This window comes from Megalops cyprinoides, chromosome 14 (assembly GCF_013368585.1).
Source record: "Megalops cyprinoides isolate fMegCyp1 chromosome 14, fMegCyp1.pri, whole genome shotgun sequence".
Taxonomy (NCBI): Eukaryota; Metazoa; Chordata; class Actinopteri; order Elopiformes; family Megalopidae; genus Megalops; species Megalops cyprinoides.
The window spans coordinates 2614443-2637130 of NC_050596.1; the positions used below are offsets into that span (position 1 = coordinate 2614443).

Genomic DNA, 22688 nt, shown 5'->3' on the forward strand with positions numbered 1-22688 from the left:
CCCCCGAACCACAAACATTTCATTTACTTTAGCTGTAAAAGAGGTGCAATTGATAAAAAAAATTGTCCAAGACTTAGAAATCCTTAATCATCCAGTTGGCCACCCTGCATGTTAAAACATTCCACCTGTATCCTTGTCGGTTTGTAGAGTCAGTGGTTTTGGTGTGTTTGGGAGGAGGCAAACAAAGGAGCCAGTGAAATAAAATGTCTTTTCATCCAACCTGGGAGACGGTATGTTTGGCCTGGATATTCCTGCTTAATTTACTAAGGCCCATGTAACGGACATGCACTCCGTTACACTGGGAAAGGTGTTGACAACGCTTCAGCTGGTAGCTTAAACAACTCTTGGTGACAATAAATCCACACACTTGACTGCAGATTGTGAATGCTTTATTACCAGAGACATGGGTGATGTCACATCATGTTTCACCCTGTATATCTAACCTCCAGCAGAGGGGGACACAACCTTTCCAAGAATCTGATTGTATTGTGCACTTTTTGAGTGTTTTTATCTGATAAGGACTTTTTGCCTTTTGAGATCTCTGTCGAAGGATATGGGCAGGTCAGAGGGCAAATGGTGACCTGGGGGCCGTCCTTGGGGGTGCGCCTGTGCCTCGGGTTACCTGCAGGGGTCCTGCTGATAAGGAGAGCAGCAGGACTGGTTTGGGCAGGTTTCAACTGGGTTGTAAACAAAGTGCCTGTGAGAGGTGGGGGTGGTGCGCAAGCAAAGACAAAGACACAGACGAAGACAAAAACATGTGGCCCTTTTCTACAGTGGCTGTAAATGGGGCAAAACTTACACAAGATGAGAAAAAATAAGGCTTTCGTATAATATATCTTTATTTGTTTAACAGATTCCATTCTTCAGAATAAGTTACATGGATTACATATCAGTGTACATGCAGCCACTGTTTCTGGATATTTTATTGAAACAAATTTACGTTGAGTACTGCACTATCTCACAAAAGCTGATAATGTATGGGTTAATCAATACTGACAGCTGTGTAGGGGTGATATATTTTGACATCTTCCTTTGTTACTCTGAAACAAATGCTAACAGACTCTCACACCCAAAGTTAGCTCTGTGTGACTACATCCACTGCCTCACTGTGACAGAGGGCCTGCTAGGCCAGGCCAGGCAAGAAGGCTGTCAATGTTTTATACCAGTTATAAATGGAATGTATGTGGCTTCCTGTTTCACTTGTAGGGTATTTCCGCTCGCCGACATGAAACACCAAACTGCTCACAGTGCTGTTTGCTGTTTTCATTGGCTATTTTCACACATTTTCCGAACAGCATTAAACTTCCTGTATACCTGTCTTTGCACATGGACATATTCACAGTTACCATGACACTCAAGTTTTGAGGTTTCACACAGTCTCCATGTGTTGCAATCAGGCCGGGCATGGCCTTTAAGAGCTGGTTCAGAGCTAACTGAATACGCATTGGTTCAGCTCAGAAGAGCTCATCTCACAGATTAAATTTCATAAATTCCCATAATATTTGTGTCCGGTGAGCCACCAGAGAAAAAGCGTACACAACTGCCAGTGATAATCAATAACCATTTTCAAAGAGCAAAGAGCAGTCACTGCACCATTAAACCATTAAAGGAAACATCAGCAGTTGCACAGCTGGGAATCGAAACAGCAAACTTTCAGTTACAAGCCCTACAGTACATCTTACCACTACACCACAGTGCTGCACCTCTTAACCTGTCAACAGCAGAACCCTGCAGCTAAATACTCACTGCAGTGGAGAGGGTCATTTCCTGCTTCTGTCTCAATGCCAGCAGCGTTGTTTACTTGTGCTGTAAAGCCAGCAGCAGATTAGACCCCAGAAGAGCTGCAATGTGACCAAGCTTGTCAACAAAAATGAAGAATAAAGAAAGAACGGGACAAATGCAACTAATAATATAACAACAATAATTTATTTGGGGACAAACGTTTGCCACAGCTTTGTTTTCTGAGTGATTTTTGGAGATCTCACCCTCATGTTTCATTGTCATTGCATGTCGACACCATGAAAGCGATGACTAAAAGTAATAAGGATGCTTTAACTTTCCTGCATATGCATGATGCTGTTGTCCTCAGCTGTTCTGGTGAGAACCAGGTAATCCTGTGAAGCATGGCATTGAGTCAGAATGAACCCCTTGTATGTTACAATAAAATATAACTTCTATTTAAGATCTTCAAATCATTTGAAATCAGAATCTCGCACATAACAGTATGCCAAAGTGTATAGGAATGCAATATTGCAAAGTGGTGAGATTAAACACTATGGCTTTATTTTATGTCACTACGCTGTTGTTGACACAGATACCTGATTGAGTAATGTGTCAGTCAGACACAGAAGATATTTAGAAGATTTATTATTTAATATCAGGAAGGAAATGGGCAATATAAAACCAGTGTATTTATTTTATTTCTGAAATATACTAGACAGGCACATAATTTTACTAATATATATACACTATATGGACAAAAGTATTTGGCCACACCTGTTAATTATTGAATTTAGGTGTTTCAATCAGACCCATTGCCACAGGTGTAAAATCAAGCACCTAGCCATGCAGTCTCCATTTGCAAACATTTGTGATACAAAATGGGTCGTTCTGAAGAGCTCAGTGACTTCAAGCATGGTACTGTGATAGGATGCCACCTTTGCAATAAAATGGTTCGTGAAATTTCATCCCTGCTGGATATTCCACGGTCAACTGTAAGTGATATTATTAGAAAGTGGAAGCGTTTAGGAACAACAGCAACTCAGCCACGAAGCGGAAGACCATGTCAAATCACAGGGCGGGGTCAATGACTGCTAAGGCACATGGTGCGTAAAAATCACCAACACTCAGCTGATTCCATAGCTGAACAGTTCCGAACTTCCACTGGCATTAATGTAAGCACAAAAACTGTGCGGCGGGAGCTTCATGGAATGGGTTTCCATGGCCGAGCAGCTGCATGCAAGCCTCACATCACCAAGTCCAATGCCAAGTGTCGGATGGAGTGGTGTAAAGCACACCGACACTGTGGAGCAGTGGAAACGTGTTCTGTGGAGTGACGAATCACGCTTCTCTGTTTGGCAGGTCAGATGGGCGAGTCTGGGTTTGGCGGATGCTGGGAGAACGTTACCTGCCTGACTGCATTGTGCCAACTGTGAAGTTTGGTGGAGGAGGGATAATGGTATGGGGCTGTTTTTCAGGGTTTGGGCTAGGCCCCTTATCTCCAGTGAAGGGCAATCTTAATGCTTAGGCATTCCAAGACATTTTGGACAATGCTATGCTTCCAACTTTGTGGCAACAGTTTGGGGAAGGCCCTTTTCTATTCCAACATGACTGTGCTCCAGTGCACAAAGCCATGACTATAAAGACATGGTTTGATGAGTTTGGTGTGGAAGAACTTGACTGGCCTGCACAGAGCCCTGACGTCAACCCTATTGAGCACCTTTGGGATGAACTGGAATGGAAATTGCGAGCCAGGCCTTCTCGTCCAACATCAGTGCCTGACCTCATAAATGCTCTACAGAATGAATGGGCACAAATTCCCACAGAAACACTCCAAAATCTTGTGGAAAGCCTTCCAAGAAGAGTGCAAGCTGTTATAGCTGCAAAAACTCCATATTAAAGTACATGTATTTGAATACAATGTCATTACAGTCCCTGTTGGTGTAATGGTCAGGTGTCCGAATACTTTTGTCCATATAGTGTGTGTGTGTGTGTGTGTGTATATATGTGTATATATATATATATATATATATATATATATATATATATATATATATATATATATATAAATAATGCACAGTATATATAGTAAATTCCCTCAATAGACTGAACTGACTTGCTGCCAGTATAATTTATTGCTCTTACCTTCAGCTACTGCACACAGGGTAGAAACAGCATGAGGAACAGATAATGCACCATCACAGAAAGGAAGTCGATAATGTGGATTCCTTGGCTGTAGTTTGACGGTTTTGGTTCAGCCACTGAGCTCAGAGGGAAAGAACAATAAGCATTCATTCCATTCTATTTTCTTTGGCTGTGCTGCTCACAGTAATACAAAGTGAAAAGATACTAATAACCTGCTGTTTGGCAAGAGTGTATCTATACCACCAACAAAACAAATTCATCTGAGAACAAAATCAGAAGTCCAGTAGCCACAAATGAACTAATTCATTGATAGGACACCTACCGTTGACACGAAGTTTAATGAAGTGGCCCATGGCAGTTTCCACAGTACCACAACATTTTGCCATGCATTGGAAAGTTCCACTGTCACTCAGAGACATGTTTTTGACCTCCAGGGTGACCTGTCGACTTCTGTTACCACTGTCCCCTCTCTCTGACATTATGACAAGATATTTGCTCAGATCTGTGAGCTGGGTGGTGATGTCAGATGAGTGCACTTTTACCCAGAATGTTTCCAGGTCTGTACATTTCGCTTGATTGTATGTGACAGTGCAGTTGAGATGCAGTTTATCTCCCTCTTCCAGGGAGAGGATGGCCCTTTGATATATCACCTGTAGACTCTCTGTGACAGAGGGAGGCAAAGAGCATTCTTTAGACAGAGAGATCTCAAATACTTTTAAACAGTCAGTCACATTCATTATATGAATTATATATAAATACCAAAACGTCTGCTGCTTTCCCATGATTATTTCATGAAGCTAGTTCTCCTGTTAGGGTTCTGTATCAGGTCATAAATCTTTGTATGAAATTTAATGTAATACTGTCTAATGAATATATAAACAAATCTATTTACCTTTGTATTACTGAGATAAAGGATGCCGTAGTCTGTTCAAAAGGCATGTGCCCTATGAATTAAGACCAATCACATACCTGTACTCAGCCACGTTGGCATACCAATGAAGAGAATTACCCCTAGCAGCAGCGGTTTGGCGGCCCCGAACGTGATCATCTTGACCCGATGGCGAGCTGCCGCAGAGTATAGAGGAAAAGTCCACAGCACTCTACTCTCCCCTCGTCTCCCTCCTGACGACTTCGCCCGACACCCTTACTGCATTTGCAGCGCCGGTTTCCTCCGCCCCCTCAAGTGTGCTCCGAAACGCGTGTCCGAAACACCAACACGAAACGGAGGAAGTGAAAAGCGGGCTGATGAAAAACGCGACGCGGTCACTGTTTCCAATGCAAAGAAACGCACTATTGTATTTTCAGTCAGAACGAGGAGGTAATCTTAATACTGTATTACCCATGTATGTGCGTTTTAATTGCTTCGTGCTATTCTTCAACTTCCGATGACAACGGGGCTCAGGTATTTTAAGAGCTTCGGAAGGTAAATCGGAAAGAAAAACAAGCATTCGTTTACAACATTACAGTACGACATTGCGGACGGAATGATTTCTGAATTTTGACCGTTGCGACACAACCTATGTCAATAAAACAATGCCAATAGAAAAGGTTACTGATGTGTAATTGTATAATACTGATATATAGCGCTCTGGTTGTCCATGCAGAGGCAGAAGCAATTTGAGTATAAAATACAGAATTCACTCCGCTGTGAGTGTTAACCGTAAATACATCCATCAGTGGCGTCTGGTGAGCTGGAAACAGGGGAAGCTGAAACATTACTTTTAAATCTATCATTATTTTCAACCTCTTTCCCTTTATCTTCCTTGATTAACAATAAAAAATAATTCACAGAATAATCGACACCAATCGCGTAAATGGAGGAAATGATTAGGCTATGCTCGCGAAACAGCGCAGATTGTCTGTAGTTTGTGTGCTTGCGAAAGCTACAACGTGAAATTGTTTAATTAACAAGGATGGCATTTATCGATTTAAATTACATTAAATGCTCATGACACATCACAGCTTTGTGAGGTCTGTGTTCTAAACGTTATTGTTCATTGCACTCAACCTAACCTAAAAGTTTATTCTCAGTAATTTAAATCGATCTAAATCACTGATTCTCAATCCTGCTCCTGTTTCCAGCTCACCAGACGCCACTGACATCCATGCATTTTCGACTGCCATTTCATCACCTTTGGAACTTCTGTTAAATCAGGAAAATTCTGTCTCTACATAATACAGAAAAGCTAGTTCGTTCTTTTGTTACTTCAAGATTAGGGTATTGTATTGCTTTGCCACAGTATCGGGATATGCAAACAACTCTCTGAAAGGTCTCCATGCAGTTGGTCCAAAATGCAGCTGCTCAAATTCTAACCAGAACATGGAGATCTGAGCACATAGCTTCTGTGTTAGCATCTCTTCAATGGATACCTACTAAATTCCAGATTAACTGTAAGATATTTCTTACTTTTAAGGCTTAAATTAGGTTTGCCGCTCTGTATCCCAGAGCTCACATTCTTCCATATAACTCCCCACGTATACTTCTTTCACTAGGTGCATATTTTGCAGATGCAGCTGTGATCTGATGGTGGCAGTCTCAGGTTTGCCTTCACGACTGTGCTGGCCCTCTGTGTCCTTTATGTTTCCTGCTCAAGATCACCATGCCACCCCCTGTCCACCTCATCGGCTATAGATTTGAACTATTGCGATGAACTGGTGCCTTTTTTATGTTATCCCAATATTAAAATTTCCAGTTTTTCAGGAGTCGCTCAGCTGCCTTTTCCCAGGGTTAGATAATCTCCCAACTGGCCTGGGTTTACTTTTTTTATTATTTGCTCCAGAAAATCCACTATAGTACGTACACAGCTCTACTCCCAGTTATAAAAATGTGCTGTAACAAATAAAAATGATTGATTATACTCATAACTTCAATAAAACATATAGAGGAGAGGGATCCTAAACACTGCCATCACACAAGTTCAGGCTGTCCCTGTTACACACCATACCATGTCCCAAATGAGTTTGTGCTTTTGCAAGGTACTTAACAAACAATTACCTCAGTAGATATCCAGCTGTATAAATCGATACAATTGTGTGCAATATAAGTTGCTCTGGACAGGAGCATGCTAAATTATGATAATGCAATGCAAATGTAATGAACAGATGTTCCTGATAGGAGGTTTTGTGTGTTCCAGTAAAAAGGACTACAACCAAGGACTGCAAGGGTTACAACAAAGATGCAAAGTGCACAGAGAACACATGAGAGGCTTTGGATTGGTGGCTTTTTGCCGATTGCCTTTTTATGGTTTTGATTGCGTTGAATAACAGCTTCTCCTCTTTGTACTCTCATTGCCTTTTGATACGTGTGCTCTTTTATGTACTTATGAGCCAATAACTCATTTACCTCTCCCTTAGAAAGTCATGGCCACCTGGAATGATCTATGATGTCACAGCCCTGGGCACCAGTAAAATAACTCAGCCATTGGCCTGCTACACAGGTAACATCTGCAGACAGGTAGGGGAAGGCTTTTGTCGGACTGCAACTGCCAAGAAACAGGTGAGTGTGTTGGACCCATTCAAGTAATTGTGTAGTATTACTAAAAAAACTCAGGTGATCAGGTGGAAACTAACTGCACAAAAGTGGGAATCATCCTGCTCCCAATGGCTAGCATTTTTTTTGATTCTACACGTGTTTAGTTGTATAAGTCTGTAATCAATTGCTTTAGAACAGCAGTGTGCGATAAACCTATTGCATTGGAGATCCATTTGTTACAGAGAACAGCCATTGTTTGTTACTAGTTCTTGTTGAGGAGGTTATTGTGAGATGTTTTTGTGAATTCACTTGAAGTGTGAGTAGGACATATCTTATTTTCACCACTGCTGGGTTTTGAGTTAGATGCATTTTATAATGACCTGCGTGTTTCTGACATGACAATAAACAATGATGTATTTTCTGGGTAGAAAATAACTGTTTCAGGGTCAGTGTCTGCTCCTTGTTTTCTCTAATGTCTGTGATTAGACTGTGACTGTGTAACTAGAGAAAATCTAAAGCACTTGTGGTGTGAACATTATCATTTACAAGAGAAGCTGAGGGGAGCAAGTGTTTTAAACATTTGTAGAGGTCTGATGTCATTCCAGTGCTGCAATGGAATGGAGGTTGTGTCATAAATACCACTGCTAAAAGAATTACCCAAGAACTAGAATAGTTACTGGTCACTTTGTCATACAATATCATGACTCTCAATTTATCATAACTGAATGTCACCACTGTGCTATCTGAGGCAAATAATGTATGTATATTCACCATGTCTATGTTAAAAGTAATGGAAACTCTGCCAGTGTTGGCATTTTTGATTGTGCCATGCTGGTGTGTCAAGTCATAGAGTGGCATTGAGCAGCATTACCAATCTTTGTAATATTCATAAAGACAGGCAGGAAGAGAGAGAGAGATAGAGGTAGATAGATAGAGAGAGAGAGCAGTTTGAGCGGGTGATGTTTGTTGTCAGCACTTCTTTTAAAACCAACATGCCCTCATTTCAGTGAAGCCTTGTGGACTTTTATCTCATTATGAGCTGTACTGTGAGATAAATCATTTTTTTATCAAAGAGGACAAGTAAGTGTTTTCCCTCCTTGCAGATAAGTGACAGCCCCTCCTGAAGTTAAGTCTAGTAAAATGGACAGCAGATCATTGAGCTAGTAGTAAACCTGCGGCATAGTGACTATTATTATACTATTATACTATACTAAAGGTCAAATGCATTTATACAGTCTGCCATAAAAGGCAACACCTTGCAAGTTGATCGATATCAAAAGATTCATAGCTTGAGTAGGGCATGATGTGTGATAAGATAATGGCAGCCACATGGAACACATCTAGGAATGCAAACATTCAAATATGAATTTGAAATGATGTGATATTTTTATGATAAATGATATGCATCAACCCATTGATAGGATCACTCTCACCAACTGACATCCTGTTTTCTTCACGCAAAGCACCCACACAGTTTGCACTGTTAGTATGTGATGCAGGGTCATAAATAGACTGCTTACCACCCCCACAATAAATACCCTCATGCCAAATGAACAGTAATCTTGTGTTTACCCTTCTTTGCAGTATTCTTTTACAGGTGAATGCTTTTTTTTAAATATATAGAAGTAAGATTCCCCATGATGTTCAGAAACAAAAAAGAAGGGGAAAGTGCAGGAAAAAAAGAAAACAAAAGGAAGTGAGAAAGAAACAAAAGAAAGAGTGGAAAAAGTGTAAGGTTGCAGTGTCTGAGTGTTATGGGAGTGTCTGAAAGCTCTGGTGTAGGGATGGGGAGTCTGAGAGTTCTTTGGGTATGCGAGAGCAGTGGGGTAGAGGTGGGGGTGTCTGGGAACTATGGGGGTGTCTGAGAGCTGTGGACATGTGGTGGTCTAACAGAAGCATGGCTGCCTTCACACCCCACGTGACCAACCTCAGCAAAAGGGAGGGCAAGAGCTTTGGCTTCATCCTGCGGGCGGAGCAGGGTGAAGAGGGCCACCTGATCCGGAACGTGGAGAGCGGCGGCCCCGCCGACCTGGCTGGCTTGAGGGATGGGGACCGGATCCTGAGGGTGGATGGGACCTTCGTGGACAACATGGAGCACTCCCTGGTATAGCCCACCCCGCCGGCATCTGAGAACACGCTCTAAAAGATGAGGCTTTCATTGTATCCCCGGTGTATGCACACTGTATGCTATAACTCCATCTAATAAAGTGGCATGAAAAGTTGCACAAACAGAACACCAGTAACCACAGATGGACAGGCATCAATGCTAAACATAGTGCTGAGATCAAATATGTGCCTACACTGATAAGCAGGTGCAAAGTAATATTTACTCTTGGTTTGAACCTAGAGTGTAATAATCATGTCGGAGCCATGAGTCCGTTTCAATACAGTAAGGGTGACAATAAAAGGCTGTACTCCTGAATTCAGGCTCTGCCCTGAACCCTCTGTATGGTCTCCTGGGTCAGGTGGTGAAGCTGGTGAGGGACAGTGGGATGTCTGTCACTTTGCATGTCCTGGACCCAGCCTCCTACAAGCAGGCCAAGGCAAGCAGGGTGGACCTGTCCCAGCCTGCTCAGGCACAGCCCACCATGAACGGGGTGGCTGGGTCACCACCCAAACCCAAACTCTGTTTTCTGGAGAAAGCCAAAAGTGGATATGGGTTTTCCCTCAAATCTACACAAGGTGAGAACAAGGCTGGCAGAATGGATGGGCCATTTTGGTTAACTTTTTTCATCCAATTATTTTTTTATTTTCCTTGAATTCACTGAGTGCCTTCAGGTTTCCTCATACAGAACAACAGCCTGGTCTGTGAAACAACCTCTAGGCTAGTTCCAATGATACATTAGCATTCATGAACTTTCCAAACCCAGTAAGGTGCTATGGAGAGAAGAGCACAATTAACGGACTGTTATTAACTGTACAGACAAAATCATTGACAAAATAGTTTGCATTCGCAACACCATCAGCCATGACATGACTATGGCTATAGCAGGTCACACACAGCATCTCCCCTTGTTTCTGTGCTGTTATGCAATCTGTTCCTCTGCCTGCTCCAAGGGGAGAAGGGAATTTTCATGGCTGAAGTGACACCCAATGGCCTTGCGGAGAAGGCTGGAGTCAGGCCTTGTGACCGTGTCCTGGAGGTTAATGGTGAAAATGTAGAGGACGCCACCCATGAGCAGATTGTAGAGAAGGTGAACTCAAAAGCTTTTTTGTCATTAAATAACTTGGCTTTTATGTCTACCCAACACATACACTGAACCATAAAAGCCTGGACTAAGAGGTCCAAATAGGCAGGACTTCTACTAAAATCAGATTTCAACATCGGCAGCCATTCATTTTGATTACAGTTGCAGCTGTTGAGAGATTGATGTATTAGTTCAACCATAATAGTATTGATATAGAAATTGTTAGCCAGTCGTTTGCTCAAATCAGCAGAAGTTAAATCCCTTCATTCCATCAAGTTGATAATATTAGATGATCTGGGTGAAGACTGTCAGTACTCCTGACCATGTATCCTGACCCCATCCCCCATCAGGTGAAAGCCTCCGGTAGCAGCGTTATGTTCCTGCTGATGGATGAGGAGACGGACAGATACTACACAAACAAAAAGATGAAGCTGGGGGCAGGGGTGGCTACCTTGAAGCACCTCCCACATAGGCCACGCATCGCAGACATGGCGAAAGGCTCCGATGGCTATGGATACTACTTGCGATCCGACCCAAAGCTAAAGGGTGTGTGCGTCAGGGTAATCTTGTCTACTCCTCCAGTTTCAATCCCACCTCAGCCAGGATGTTTGTCATGGTTATGCTGCTGTTGTATCTCTGCAATGTGTCACCATTAAATATTTATAACAGTGAAAGTGACAGAAAGTAGAGACAGCCAGATAGATAGATAGGTAGATAGATGAATAGATAGATAGATTGACAGACAGATAGACAGATTCCAAAAGATACATATATTGCAGACCACGTATGTATTTATAGGCATATATAGGACATATATGCCTTGTGCACATGTCCTCAGGCCACTTCATAAAAGACATCGACAGTGGGAGCCCAGCAGAACGGGCAGGACTGAGGGACATGGACCGGCTGGTGGCAGTGAATGGGCACGCAGTGGAGCACTGCAGCCATGAGCAGGTGGTGGACAGAATCTGGCAAGGTGGCCAGAGCTGCTCTCTGCTGGTTGTGGACAAGGACACTGACAAAATGTATAAAATGGTAAGCACTGTGGAAATCTAAGCAAGATCTCTGAAGCCTCAGAGCCATTCCTCTAAAATCCTTTTATGTACCTGAATTAACAGTTATTCTTAACATGTCTGGTTACACATGTGGTGGTATATGTAAATATACAAACTGTACACATGCCTACTGCCTCTACTTGGCACATAATACAGAGAGGGAGTGGTTTAATGGTGTAGCAGGAACTGGCGTCCTGCCCATGGGGATGAACAAAGACCCTCTGAGCTGGCTCATCTTGGATAAAGCTCCTATAACAGTCAGATAGTTGAACCCAATCAAAATGAACTTAAAGGATGGCACCATTATTTCTGACTTGCCCTTAATATATTGCCCATTTAAACATCTAAACAAACAAGGGCGCATCACTGCAAGTTGCAGAATTGTTGCTTTTTTGCAATTCAACATGTATTAAATGATGTTCAGGGCAGTGGGGGACTGAAATGATATTATGCCACTCAACAGGGAGGTGTGTCTCCTCTTCTCTACTGGGAGCAAATGAGAGGATCTCTTCTTCACCCAACTCCCCCTCCATCTCCCAAGCCTACATCTAAGCCAATCACAACTCCCCCCACCCTGGAGCCTACCCCTGCCTCCTCACCGCCTGCCCAGGGTGACTACAAACCCAAACTATGCAAGCTGGAGAAGACCCTGAACGGATTTGGGTTCCACCTGAATGGCATCCAAGGGGAGCGTGGCCAGTACATTAAGGAGGTAGAGTTCAAATCCCCTCACAGATACAGGCCCAACCACGTTTCACACAGCAAGGAGTGCAATCCGCATGCAAGCAGCTCATTTAAGATGCCTGGAGTGTACGTTTCTGCTCATTTTCGGTGATAATGTCCATTCTATCAAGATTTGAACAACCCTGTTACACATGCTGTGCTGTAATTGGGTTAAAAAGGTGTAATGAACCTTCCTGATATATAGTTTGTCTTTACCCTAAAGTCACTCTGTTCCACCATTTTGAAGTCCTCATGGCCCAAGCCCACTGTAACTCTTTCATCAGTGATTCATAGACTTCACATTGAAGGGACTGTTCTGCTGCCTGCTCGTAGGTGGTGAAGGGCGGGGCTGCAGACAGGGCGGGGCTGGAGGATGACGACATTGTGGTGGAGGTGAATGGCCTGAATGTGGAGGGCAGCACCTATGAGCAGGTGGTGGACATTATCCGGAGCAGCGGCAGCAGCCTGGTCCTGCTGGTCGCTGGAAGACAGGCCTACGAGTACTTCAAGGCCCGGCAGATCCCAATCACCAGCCTCCTACTGGACCCCGCCTCGCTTGATGTGCCCTGCATACCCATCACGCTCGAGGGGGTGAGAGGAGAAGAGAAGGAGGAGGACAGAGAGGAGAAAGCCACCCGGACTGCCACCCCAGCCCTCCAGTCCAAAGCTCATGAGAGGGTGAGCTCACTTGCACCAACAGTGCGTTTCATTAAATAAAAGACCATGACGGCTGCCAATCAGGTCAACCCTTGTCACGAATGCTGCTACTCTCTTCTCCTTTCTTTCCAAGGATGCTCATTATAAAGAACAACTGTTACCCTTTAAGCTCAAAATCCACAATTTCTCCTCTCACAGCAGTTTGAAGAGGCAGACGTGTGTCCAGTCTGTTTTACCATAGTTTCACACCCCTTCACTTGCAGTTTTCTTCTTATTTTTCTAGAACTCATCTTCATCATCATCAAGCCCAAGCGAAGATGAGCAGCTCTGAAGAGGAACCTCTTAAATAATTATCCAGCTTTCTTTCACCTTCCTATTCACGCTGATTTTATCTCCTGTAACTTCCTGTAAGGCACATGTGTATTGAACGTTCTTCAGTTTGTGTCTGTCATCAGTGAAATCTTATTCTGCATTTTTCATCCTCCCTCAAGTCATCTATTATTTAGTATAATCTCTTCATGCAGACCTAGGACACTAAATCACTGTTGTCAAGACCACACACAGAAGGAATTTTCCATTTTAAAGCCACTGTTTGATCCGCAGAATGTTAAAATGCCTGATAAAACTTAATGTATTACCTTCATGGAGCTTTTGCCAAAGCCATAAATAATTTACTATTGAAATGGTTTAAGCTATTGATCACTAAGCTGACAGCTTTAAAACTGTACTCATCCCATACCCAAAGATAAAACATCCCTTTCATCCTTTTTTCTGCTGATGAAACAATGTATTGCTAAATATTACAAGCCATGGGCAAATAAAAACTGCTGCATTTCTGTGTAGTGGAAAAAGCAACTGTATACTGATTGTATATTAACATCATTGGAATGGCTGGAAAAGCACTGAGGCTTTGAACATGGACATGAACATGAACATGGAAGATTCATTAACTCCATTATAAAATACATAATGTGATTTATTTAGTTACCCTCCACAGCCTTCAAAAAATGTCACAAGTGTCAGATGTACACAATGTCTGCAGAGCCCCAATCAATGCTAGTGACTGTCACTTGGTATGATTTTAATTCACACAACATTCTCAAGATGATATTGATGCCTTCACAGTAAGGATGCTAACTTTCAATTCTGTTTCACTCACTTTAGGAGTTCAAAGAAAACTTCAACTTCAATCAAGACAGAATCTGAAAATAAGTCATTTATGTTCCTTTGCTAACCAATTTCAGATTATCATATGGACATGTTCATGATTAATGACAGGTTTTTTTAAAATCAAAGCCAAATCCTAGCTGTCTATGTCAACAATTATTGACCCACTTTCTCTTAGGCTCAATAGGCACAATAACAACAGTTTAACAAGACACGTGTAAGCGCTTTGCTCTCTTTCCCAACTGCCCAAAGCACTGCATCCTGGGTTCAATAACGAGCAATGAAAACACCTCATATGAAGGCAACCAGCACATAGCTGCTGTAGAACACTTAAGTCTCATAGAACCACACATCCTTTAGTTTTTTTGTTGTTGCAAATAGAACACAAGACAGCTCACGTGAAAAAAATGTTACATTCCCCAGAGAAGGGAAATATTGTTCTTTGCATTCTGGCCTTAGCTAAAGACTGTATAATTTCCCCCTCCTCGTCTAGATAAACCACAACCTGTTGAGCTTTCTGCTGGCAGAACGTTGTATCAACATATGAGAACAGGAGGGATCAGTGTGTGAACATTTGTTTTAGTTCTGATGTGTATATGAGACTGAACTTGCTGGACACACTGTATATCTGTGTCTATAACTATCAGAGAGTGAATCTAAGCATTCTGGACTGCTGGAGCTCCACTGGAATTTCTGCACCTGACATGGGACTATGATGCACCCATCATTGACAGGGACGGTGAAGAGAAAACCCACCAGGTAGGCCAGTACTGTCCAGAGGCTTGTCGTCATGGGAAGAGTGGGATCAGAGACAAGCGTACACAGGTGCACTGAGAGGAAGTGGAAGTGTATCGATTTACAGCACTGATTTGACCCTGGCATACACTAGAATGTGTAGAGTTCCCTTATTTTCCTGGAAAAGCAGGTGATCAATCAGGCCGATGGTTATCTCAGGTATCTCTCTAATCCCCATTTGATTTATTTGATTTTTAAATTTTTTTTAAAACATTTTAAACATTTAAAATATGACTTCCGTATTCACTTCTTCATACCTTTATCCAGTAAACCCAAAGTCCTCCGCCTTCATGGTTTCTCATCACCATATCGCTCCAGCTCACAGCTCTTCATGCCATTCGTCACCCCTCATTGGTCACCCCTGATTCAGGGACAGTGAGGTGTGATCATCCTTCATTAATCTGCATAAACATGCCCAACATCAAAAAAAGGAAGGAGGGAAAGGAGTGTGTCCCGTACGAGCGATCCCAACCACAAGGTCACAAGCTCATGTGTTTCTCAGGAGCCTGCTTATGGGCCAGGTACAGGAAGAGAATGCTGGACAGTGCGCTGACCAGGAAGATGACATCGAACCAGCGGTGGTAGAAGTTGAACTGCAGCTCCCCCAGGACCTCAGTCACGATGGTACGGTACTCCAGGGGCATGCTCATACGCATCAGCAGCACTGAGGACACAAAGTACATGCCCTGACAGAGAGAGAGATAGTACTGCATCAAGACACAGCACACACCCTCAGAGACAGAGACAGCACTGTATGAAGAAGCAGCACATACACCCAGAGACAGCACACAAGCTTAGAGAAAGTCAGAGACAGCACTGTATCAACAGTCTGTACACATCCACAGAGACAACAAAAGGCAGCACACACCCTCAAAGACAGACAGATGCTCAAAAACACAGTACTATATCAAATGAAAGAGAGACGCCACAACCCTGACATCTGTTACATACATTTACTGGTAGACTCACCATGATCTGAGCTAGCACCAGCACTATGACATTGGAGGACTTGCTGCTGGAGATGGCATAGAAGAACTGCAGGGGGGAGTAGGACAACGAAGAAAAGATTTCATAATGTCAGCAAAATGAAAAAAAAAACGTATGGAGAATCATGCTGAAAAAAGCCTACCTTAGTCAGCGTGATCAGCAGCCCTCTGATCGATGTGACGATGATGATTCCCACCAGAATGAAGGATATGTGCTGGGACCAAAACTTCACCTGCATGGAGGAGAAAAGTCCCAATCAGGTGAGAGGGATGTGACCACCATGAGTGACTGTGCACATAGCAGCACAGGGAGAGAGTCAAAGCAATCAGCCAGAGTGCTGTTTGTGAAAAGCAGAGACTCTAGGATGCCCCCTCGCCTGACCCACATCGAACTGTATGCCCAGGTAGTTGACAGTGATCTCAATGCCTCGCGTCACAGGGTCAGTCTTGCCCACGCGGTCGAAAACGATGTTAATGGTGGCCTGGAAGAACACACAAAGCAGGGAATTATGTGGTCTGACCAGAATGCTGTTTTATAGATAATCTCACCAGTGTTGGCCACTGAAGGCCTACAGACCTAAGAGGGTTCAGCAAATCGTTACAATTATGGGATGAGAAATTATGAGCTAACCACTCCGGTAGAACTGACAAGTGGAAAAGACCAGCCATCACAGAGATGGGCACTGGTACCATATTTACCATGAAGATCTTCCACACACAGTAGATGGAGAAGAAATAACCCAGGAAGTTGAAGTACTTTCCCTGAAATGTTTTGGAGTATTCTATCCTTTCCTGGGCCAAGAGAGGAGACAGGAGTGACTTTAGGGGATGTTCTTTGTGCCACACTACCATTCACACCTGTGTCACACAACCATGCATACCTGTGTCACATTACCATTCATATGTGTGCAATCACAGAAAAAGGGAATTCTCGGACAGATGTACCCAAGAGTTGTTTTAGGCAATAACAACTGGCTAGTGGCTAGTAATGTGAAATCATTACTTCCAGGAAGGCTCCTATCTGACCAACAGGCATTCCAATGTTTATCATTCCTGAAGTAAAGAAAAGATATTAAATAGTAAGATAAAATGTGTATTTCATGAAGACATGAAAGAAGTACTGGATGGGGCAGGACATGACATGATGCTTTAAAATTTGATGCAGGAGAAGAGAGCTAGCTAAGTAAATGGTTCCTTGTCAGGTTCTACTTCCTGCAGCCCCTGCCTGTGTGGGAGAGTCTGTCTAACGGTGTTGCTGCGGGTATGTGGCCAGTCGCTACCTTGGTGGCCTGCAGGTCAACGGTCTCCAGGAAGAGCTGGCGGCTCAGTTCCTCCAGGGCGTCCACTTCCTGCTGGATCAGAGATAGATCTGCATACGGTCAAGGACCTTTCCAACTATGCTCGGATCCATGCCATTGTACACACATTTCTGCTAAACGCACACACACAACCTGTAATACACTACCATAGAGGGATTGTGAGGTGTGACCAGTCTGCATTAATCTGCCTAAACCAGCTGAACATTAAAAAAGGAAGGCGGGAAAGGAGCCACAAGGTCACACGGTCATGTGTTTCTAGGGAGCCTGCTTGTGGGCCAGGTACAAGATGGACAGCGTGCTGACCATGAAGATGATGTCAAACACACTTTGTTGACAGAAAGAGTGTAGTAAATCCTTTTGCCCTCAACATGGAGATGATGCCAAGATAAATATAAATATAAACACAGTAGTATTACAACTACTTTCACTTTTGAATAAGTTGTGCAATGATAATTATTATGCATTATTGGGTTAATTATTACAGAATGTTCACTGTAAGAGTGTTTATTAACTGCTAAAACAGCTTCAACTACTTGTCAGCAAATATTTGCTGCTTTAGAGCATGCTGTTAGATTCCCAGCCCCTGAGCTCTGCCTCCAGGTAGACTGCTGCTGTCCCTGAGGGATACTCTCACTGCCGGGGGGGGAGGAGGTCACGCTCTTAATCATTCCCCAGAATCCCGTCTGCTTGTTCTGGTCCTCCCCACGCTGGTACATTTGCCTCCGTGTCATAGCAATCCTATAGTGACAACAAACAGAGAAGCCCACTGGTTCATGAAGGCCGAATCCAGGACAGGGGTGAAGTTACAGTGGCCAGAGTTCACTCAGACTTACCTCCATAACTTTGCGATCACACTCTCACTCAAAAGTCACTATCTCACCCACAGATAATATTGTGATGGCTGAAACTGATTACCGTATGTTAAAAATGAGATATACACACCACACACTTTCCTCCTGGGGTTTTATGGCATATGTGAAAATGCAGGTCTCATTCAGTTTAAAGTAGAGGATGGAAGGAGTGTTCTAACTGGCTACAGAGGTAGGAGGTAAGCAGAGTCATTCCCACGGTAGTGGGTTTCTACGTTTGCTTCTGGTCTATTTGGCTTGTTCACGATATCTGCATTAAGTGAAGAACACAACACAAAATCTTCTGAACATCTGACAATCAGATGTATTATTGTCCAGATGAAGGTAATTAAACACTGAACATGACTACTTCTGCTCCGTCCTCTTCCCTATGATCCAATCTCATTTGTCCTTCACATGTCTGCTTCTTTTGTGTTTTGTTGCCTTTCTGGGTTTCTTTTTTATGTAGAGAATGTGTTTGATTATTTACTGGTCATACCTGCAGCTACACAAATGTGCAGAGCCAAACCTTTTCCAAACCAGTCATGCTGAGTTGCGCTCTGAAACCAGCCACAACCCTGCTGCCTCAAGTCATGTGGGATTGGTTAGTTCCTGCATTTGCCTCTGTACCCCACTCTCACCTCTTCTTCTTGCTGACGATCATGTCCATAGTTTGCAGCAGTCTCCTCTCCAGGGCCAGGATGTCACTGTCCGTCACGTTTCTGTATAAATATCGCATGTTAGTCCTCCTGACAGAACAGTTTATGAAGCAGAGATGCTCTGTAGCAAGCCTTAGAAAGGTAAGGGAGTCTTTGAGTGAAATGTATAACATCTGTTCATCATAGACACTCAGGCGTGCAGGTGAGAAGGAAGGGGTGCTTGTGGGTAAAAAAACTGACCTCAGGAAGTAAGACATGTAGGTGTAAGGGCAGTTGACTGCACCAAAGCCAGACAGCAAAGCCATGAGTGTGACCCCGATGACCCCCACTCGACTGATCAGCTGTTCAATGGACAGGATCCCTGGGAGAAGAAGGTAGGAACCATAGCTGCATGGCAAACTGCTTCTGTTGTGTTTCATCTCACCATTCTCAAAACTCACTTGTATTTTTGTGTCCTATCTATCCCAGTTTTCTATTTAAAAAAAGGACTTTACACTAGTTTAGCGCTTATCTAAGTATTTTACTGACCTCTTGTAGTGCTTTTCCATACCTACTCTTAGCATTGTGATGTACTTATTTGGAAGTTGCTCTCGGTAAGAGTGTTTGCTAAATGATGTAATGTGTTTTTTTATCATCTAAAATGTTCACGTGTTCCCTGTTTGCATCTGCATGAAATAAGTCATATCCATCTCAACAAAACACACCCACTGGACACTAATGCACACATTTGTTAAATACATGGCAACAGAAATGAATTGTGTCATGTCAATTTCCATTGCCAGAAATCTCAGGCAAAATGCTCTCAGTTAAGGCCACAATTTGCTGGATTGAACCAAACTCATTGTAACTTGTCTAATTAATTACTGCCTAATCAGAGTCAAGTACCTTGCCAAAGTGTTCAGCTACAGCAGCTGAAGAGACACATAGTCCATTTCAACTGAATTACGCATGACAAAACTTGGCCACCAAAACCGTGTGGCCTTATTTTTTTTGTTTTGGAAAAAAGTGTAAAGCTATGCAACAGGATGTCTGTGTAACCTACCGTGTTTCGGGCTGAGGATGGGAAAGGGGTCACCCAGCTTCCAGAAGAAATACATGAAGGTGAACCACACCACACAGGCAAAAAGCAGCCTCTGTCTCTGCACTAAATGCACACACAGAAGGGCTTAGCCAGAATAGCCAGCTCCTGGGTTTCAGTTGTTCAACACGTGAAATGAGAACAATATCTCTCTCTTTCTACACAGTGACATACAGAGATGAATTAACTGTATTACTTAGACATTATTGTTCATGACAGTATGAGAATCTCATAGTAAAGTTAACAGTAGTGGGTATGGGACACTTACGCAGTCGTATGTTGCTAACCACAAAGTAGCCGATGTAGAAAGGCACCACGAAGATAAGGACCAACAGAATAACATACAGGTTTAGTTTCCAGTGAAAATACCTCGAGCTGCAGAAGAGAATACAATTAACCAGCTGTGGGCCCAAACAGAGGAGAGAGGAATCGTATTTTAGGTAGAAATTATGATGTCTACTCCTATGTCATTAGAATTCACTCAGAAGTAAACATTCACATGTGGACACAGTGTTCAAAACCTGTGTGATTATAGTGAACGCATTGGTCCACACGCACGGCATCATGTATACATGCATTCTTACGTGCTGCTTAATGCCCCCAGGATCTCAAAGATTATGAGCTCGAACATCGTGCAGGAGAACGCGAAAGTGACAGAGAAGACAACCTGCACAACATACTGACGAACCTGTGCAGAGAGAAAGAAAAGAATGAAAGAGGGTAGGAAGGAAGAGAGGGCGGTAAAAGACATGTCAGATACATTCTCGGCTGCGTTTCAGTCGCTGGTACCAGCTCCTGAAGTCCTCTTTCCCAGTCCTGAACAAGCCCTAATGCAACGGAAGGAACGGCACCCTCACCTGCTACCAGCTTTAGGTACAGAAGAGCTCTGATTCTTCATACCTAGCATCTTCTACTATGTGGGTGGTGCTATGCTGGGCAAGAGTGCGGCAGAGGTGTTAAACAGCTGAACTTGTAACCCAGGGGGTGCAAGTTTGATTCCCTGGCTGAATGCTACTGCTATACCCTTGAGCAAGGCACGTAAGCAGAACTGCTTCAGTAAACATGCAGTGGTATGAAAATAAATAAAGGAATAATATGCAAGTAGCATATTAGTAGCTCTACAGAAAGGCCTGTAGCTCTACAGAAAGGCCTGTTGACTAATATCTCATGTTGCAATGCTGTACAATAAATAACAATACAAACTGGCTCAATAAAGCTTGTCACAGTAAATTCTCATTTTTGTAATTTGTCTTTTAATAGCATGTGTGTCTTACTAACACTAGCGGACTTGACACGTTAGAGAACAGGTCCTCATATGCCTTTTCAACAGAATATGTTCAATTCATTGATTTCCATTCAGACGGGCGGGGGCTAAAAACCCTTCAGTTGCCATGCGTCATTCAACTCCATGGTTTATTTTTAAATATTCATTATTTGAAGCAACACGTCTGTGAAACAGTAGCTGTAGCTCTCGAGTAAAAAAGTTAAGGAAAACGGCAAAGTAGTCCACTGCAGGTTAGAGGGCACTAGTCTAGCTACTCAGTGTGGTTTCACAAATAAATTGTAGCGTCGATACAACACACACAGAAAGAGATGTTTGAGTGATGATATGCTCATGTTAATAAAACAAGCATGTAATGCCACTGAAAGAAAAAAAAACACAAACCAAAAAATTACAAGTCAGCAAACTGATAACACGATGCGTCATTACCTCATAATCTTTGAACAACTGTCTCATGAAGAAAAGCCACCCAAAGCCGAAAAACAGCACCTGTGAAGACATGTCACCAACTGAACTCACTAGCTAGATAGCTACATAACATCTGACAACCTCCTTTCAGAAATGCAATTTAAGTCATACTCGTACACATTCAGGAAGCGAAGTCATTTACGTTTGTGGGCGACTACCTAGCTATAAACCACAAAGCAGAAAATCGAGCTATGCGATTAGTTTTCTAACTAGCTAACCATGGTAGCACGCCAGCGAGCTAAATTCAAACTAGACACTTCATGTGACACTAGCAATGTTGCTACAGTGGCTAGCTGATTTAACTGTTACCTGTGAGGTGAACATGATGACTGAATCTACCAGAAACGACATCTTGGCCGCCCTAAATTACGTCGTTCGGTAAAGGATTTGTATGATTTTGAAACTCAAAACAGAGATAGTTATGTTTCTATGCTAAACTAGCTAAAGTTAGCTAAACAACTATAATCAAAACGACGAACGCTTACTTCCCCCATTGTAAACAGAAAAGAATGTGTCAACGTCATCAATCAGTGCACTTTCCGTCCGCCATTTCCGGCGCGATTTGTGACGTACGCATGTCAAACTCATGAGCAGCCAGCCCGCCTGTCATTTTATTTTTTTCATGTGTAAGTAAGAACTTTTACTTTGACGGATTTTCCAGCAACAGTAACCCTTTTACCCCTGTACTCCTTTTTAACAATTTAATTGAACACACAACAGGAAACATACAAGCACTCACAGGGAATATATTACAACAATATAATTCACATACAGATATATACAGAAATATATAAATTAACAGCCATATCTCAATCACTATACAAGGCAAAACAAAGAAAAGAAAAAAAAGAATAACCAAGGAGGAGCAAAAAATTCAACAATAAGGGACATACTCCAAAACATCAAAAAACAAGATATATCCCCACAAATCTTTCTTGCTATTTTACTTGAGTATATTTTTTTAAGTAATGAGAAAAAAAATTGAAATCATTTATGAAACAAAGGAGGGCTTGCTATTTCTCCACTTCTCACTTTCTCCACAATGAATATGACAGTTACCCATCAGAATGATTATTAATCATGTCAGCAATAGATGGGTTTAAGTTATCCATATTAAAAAGAATATG

General features: G+C 42.7%; 2 protein-coding genes across 3 annotated transcripts; one reads left to right on the forward strand and one right to left on the reverse strand.

Moving 5' to 3' along the window:
* Nucleotides 1-9181: 9181 nt before the first annotated feature.
* Nucleotides 9182-13688, forward strand: LOC118789432 (Na(+)/H(+) exchange regulatory cofactor NHE-RF3-like). The gene is made up of 8 exons (XM_036545851.1): nt 9182-9440; nt 9802-10018; nt 10394-10530; nt 10875-11070; nt 11363-11559; nt 12043-12291; nt 12636-12980; nt 13243-13688. Exons 1-8 carry the CDS (start codon nt 9213-9215, stop codon nt 13288-13290), a joined length of 1617 nt encoding a protein of 538 aa, XP_036401744.1. The 5' UTR covers nt 9182-9212; the 3' UTR covers nt 13291-13688.
* Nucleotides 13689-13940: 252 nt separating this feature from the next.
* Nucleotides 13941-22074, reverse strand: si:ch73-390b10.2 (Golgi pH regulator). Of its 2 annotated transcripts, none has more exons than XM_036545885.1 (14): nt 21871-22074; nt 21523-21582; nt 20396-20499; nt 20080-20186; nt 19776-19877; nt 18974-19094; nt 18716-18796; nt 17855-17964; nt 17188-17276; nt 16607-16699; nt 16294-16389; nt 16051-16140; nt 15891-15956; nt 13941-15607 (listed from the first exon to the last, which is right to left on the reverse strand). In XM_036545885.1, the coding sequence occupies exons 1-14, from the start codon at nt 21910-21912 to the stop codon at nt 15401-15403; spliced, it is 1368 nt and encodes a 455-aa protein (XP_036401778.1). In that variant the 5' UTR covers nt 21913-22074; the 3' UTR covers nt 13941-15400. The 2 variants fall into 2 exon arrangements, with proteins under 2 accessions (XP_036401778.1, XP_036401779.1); XM_036545886.1 differs by having other exon boundaries at nt 22047-22063.
* Nucleotides 22075-22688: the final 614 nt, after the last annotated feature.